At 55.3% G+C, this 3,911-nt stretch overlaps 1 protein-coding gene across 1 annotated transcript; it reads left to right on the top strand.

Moving 5' to 3' along the window:
* The first annotated feature begins 586 nt into the window (after positions 1-586).
* On the top strand, positions 587-2,722 carry LOC126951504 (double homeobox protein 4-like protein 4). The gene is made up of 2 exons (XM_050785668.1): positions 587-606; positions 1,951-2,722. The coding sequence occupies exons 1-2, from the start codon at positions 587-589 to the stop codon at positions 2,720-2,722; spliced, it is 792 nt and encodes a 263-aa protein (XP_050641625.1).
* Positions 2,723-3,911: the final 1,189 nt, after the last annotated feature.

Genomic DNA, 3,911 nt, shown 5'->3' with positions numbered 1-3,911 from the left:
CTGCAAGAAGACAAATGTTGCAATGAAGTTAGTCATACAATTTTTTTTGTTTTCCAGTGCATATAAAGGTTATGTTTAAACTATACTGTAGTCTAATGAGTATGTTAATAGCCTTATGTCTAAAAACTGTATGTGCATACCTTAATTAAAAACACTTTATGCGGCCAGGCGCGGTGGCTCAAGCCTGTAATCCCAGCACTTTGGGAGGCCGAGACGGGCGGATCACGAGGTCAGGAGATCGAGACCATCCTGGCTAACACGGTGAAACCCCGTCTCTACTAAAATACAAAAAAAAAAAAAACTAGCCGGGCGAGGTGGCGGGCGCCTGTAGTCCCAGCTACTCGGGAGGCTGAGCCAGGAGAATGGTGTGAACCCGGGAGGCGGAGCTTGCAGTGAGCTGAGATCCGGCCACTGCACTCCAGCCTGGGCGACAGAGCCAGACTCCGTCTCAAAAACAAAACAAAAAAAAACAAAACAAAACAAAAAAAAAAAACACTTTATTGCTAAAAAAAAAAAATACTAACAAATGTCTGAGCCTTGAACAGGTCATAATCTTTTTCTTGGTGGGGATATTGCCTCTGTATTGATGGCTGCTGACCGCTCAGGGTAGGGGCTGCTGAAGGTTGGGTGCCTGTGGCAATTTCTTAAAATAAGACAATGAGGTTTGTTGCATTGATACCCTGTTCCTTTCACAAAAGATTTGCCTGTAGCATGTGATGCTGTTTGATTGCATTTCATCCACAGTAGAACTTCCTTCAAAACTGGAGTCAGCCCTCTCAAACCCTGCAGCTGCTTTATCAACCAGGTTTATGGAATATCCTAAATCCTTCACTGTCATTTCAGCAATGTTCATAGCATCTCCACCTGGAGCAGATTCCATCTCCAGAAAATACCTTCTTTCCTTACCCATAAGAAGCAACTCCCCATTTGTTTAAGTATCATCATGAGTTTACAGCAATTTCATCTCATCATAAGGCTCTAATTCTAGTTGACTTGCGATTTTTACCGCATCTGCAGGAACTTCCTCCACTGACATCCTGAGCCCTCAAAGTCATCCATGAGGGCTGGAATCAACTTCTTCCAAACTCCTGTTAATGTTGATGTTTCAACCTCCTCCCATCAATCACAAATGTCCTCAGTGGCATTTAAGGATTACGATTAAGGACATTTGTGATTCACAAGAGGAGGTTGAAATGTCATTAAAGGATTAATGGTGAATCCTTTCTAAAAGGTTTTTCAATTCAGTTTATCCAGATTCATCAAAGAAATCACTATGACACTGTACCTTTACAAAATGCATTTATTATTTAATAATAAGACTTGAAAGTCAAAACCACTCCTTGGTTCACAGGCTAAAGTATAGATATTGTATTAGCAGCCATGAAGATAACATTAATTTCCAAGTACATCAACATCTAAGCTTCTAGGTAGCTAGGTGAATTGTCAATAAGCAGCAACCTTTTTCCTTTTTTCTCTTCTTTCCTTCCTTTTATTTTTATTTTTGTTAGTTTCACTCTTGTCACCCAGGCTGGAGTGCAGTGGCGTGATCTCAGCTCACTGCAAGCTCCGCCTCCCGGGTTCACGCCATTCTCCTGCCTCAGCCTCCCGAGTAGCTGGGACTACAGGTGCCCGCCACCATGCCCGGCTATTTTTTTAAATTTTATTTTTAGTAGAGACGGGGTTTTACCGTGTTAGCCAGGATGGTCTCGATCTCCTGACCTCGTGATCCTCTCGCCCCGGCCTCCCAAAGTGCTGGGATTACAGGCGTGAGCCACCGTGCCCGGCCCATCCTTCCAAGTTTTGAAGCCAAGCATTGATTTCTCTCTAGCTATGAAAATTCTACATCGTCACTAAGCTTAATCATTTCTAGTTCTGGACTTAAACTGAGAGACGTGCAATTCTTCCTTTCATTTGAGCTCTTTGAGGCCACTGTGGTTATTGACACCCCAGAGGGTGTCACCCTCCTCCCTCCTCTATCGCCTTCACCTACACCAGGGCGTGGGGAAGGGGGCTTCCCGCCCCCCACGTGCCCTGCGCGCCCTGGACTCTCCCACCGGGGGCTTTCGTGGGCCAGGGAGCAGGGGCCGTCGCCCCGCTGCAGCCCAGCCAGGCTGCGCAGGCAGCAGGGATCTCCCATCCTGCCCCGGCAGGCGGGGATTGGGATTTTTCCTACGCTGCCCTGGCGACTCCGGAAGGGGCGCTCTCCCACCCTCAGACTCCCCGGGGGTGGCCTCCGCGCCCGAGCCAATGGCGGGGGGATCGGGACGCGCAGCACCACAGCCTGCCGGGCCCTTGCTCGGTGGGACAGCCTGGGCCCGCTGGAGCTGAGCCGCAGGGCCAGGGTGTGCTGGCGCCGCCCACGTCCCAGGGGAGTCCGTGGTGGGGCTGGGGCCAGGGGCCCCAGGTCGCCGGGGCGGCGTGGGAGCCCCAAGTCGGGGCAGCTCCACCTCTGGGGCCCGCGCCCCCGATGGCCTCCGCGGGGCAGGAGCACATGCAAGTCATCCGGGCGCCCTCCCCGCCGCTCCAGGAGCCTGGGCGCTCGTCTGCACTCCCCTGCAGCCTGCTGGATGAGCTCCTGGAGACCCCCGAGTTTCTGCAGCAGGGGCAACCTTTGCTAGAAACGGAGGCCCCGACGGAGCTGCAGGACGTGGGAGAGCCCGCTTTGCTGGAACCGCTACTCCTTAGCGAGGAGGAGTACCGGGCTCTGCTGGAGGAGCTTTAGGACGCGGGGTTGGGGACGGGATCGGGGGCGGGGCGGTGGCCTCCCTTTCGCGGTGAGCACCTGGCTGGGTGTGGAGAGGCGTGTCTTCCCTTCCAGCTGACCTGGCCCGGATCCCTGAGTTCCAGGTCCGGTGAGAGACTCCACACAGAGCACGGCTGTCATTCTTTCTTGAGCATCCCGGGGATCCCGGAGCCCGCCCAGGTACCGGGAGGTGGACTGTCTACTGCGCATGCGCGGGTTTGCAGGCGGCCGGCTGGGTTTTCCCACCAGCCCCGGCGGAGCTCTCATCCCTTCCACCACCCCCCACCCACGTTCTTCAGTGGGGTGGGTGGAGCTCTCATCCCTTCCCCCACCCCCCACCCACGTTCTTCAGTGGGGTGGGCGGAGACCTCCATCCCAGGAAACACTGGCCCAGACAGCCGCCAGGCCTGCTCTCCTTTCCCCGTCTCGCCACCTCTGCCTCCCCCCGCCACCTTGACTCGCCTGCCGGTGCATCACCTTGGAGCGCCTGACAGCTAAACGCAGACCCTAGACCCCGCGCAAACCCGGGTGCTGCCCTTTCTAGCCGGAGGCAACGCAGGCAGAGATGGGTAGCGGAACGGAGACAGAGAGGGAGGGAGCGATGGAGGGAGGAAAGAACGGATGGACGGAGGGACCTTGGAGGGAAGGGATGGAAGGATAAAGGGAGCGAGGGAGGAAGGAAGGAACTGAGGGAGGGACGGAGGGAAAGAGGGAGGGAGGCAACAGGGATAGAGGAAGGAAGGCAGAGAGAAAAACGGTCTTCTGCCTCCAGGACCAGCAGGACCCAGCACTCCGGGAAAATGTTGGGTGCCCAGTGCGGGCTAAGGGCTCGGCCCACAGCCCCGTTGGCCGGCAGGGCGCCCACTGGCCCCCCGGATCGCCAGCCTGGGTCCCTTCATCCCGGAGCAATTCAGACAAATTCCGCCTCCCAAGGAATGGGCGATTTCCCGAGAGAGCAACAAGCCGAGACTCGCGTGGTTGTCCGTTTTTCATCCACATGGTCCACAGATGACATAGCCCCACGTTGAGCCTGCAACAGAGCGCGAGGCGGATAGTCCCGTCCGCACAGGAGTCACACTCAGGCCGACTGTAGCCTGGTTTCGGGTTCCACGTCCCTTTGCCCTCTGCAAGGGGGCCTGTTGCTCTCGTGTCTCTGGCCCCCGAAAGC

Source organism: Macaca thibetana, chromosome 1, assembly GCF_024542745.1.
Source record: "Macaca thibetana thibetana isolate TM-01 chromosome 1, ASM2454274v1, whole genome shotgun sequence".
NCBI lineage: Eukaryota > Metazoa > Chordata > Mammalia > Primates > Cercopithecidae > Macaca > Macaca thibetana.
This window is presented reverse-complemented; position numbering and strand designations above follow the sequence as displayed.

What these genes read in the sequence shown, in the direction of transcription:
- LOC126951504 (XM_050785668.1), top strand. Translation starts at nt 587, where the DNA reads ATGGCTGCTGACCGCTCAGG. An exon ending in ATGGCTGCTGACCGCTCAGG is followed by an intron (nt 607 to 1,950) that starts GTAGGGGCTGCT and finishes TTGACACCCCAG; the next exon opens with AGGGTGTCACCCTCCTCCCT.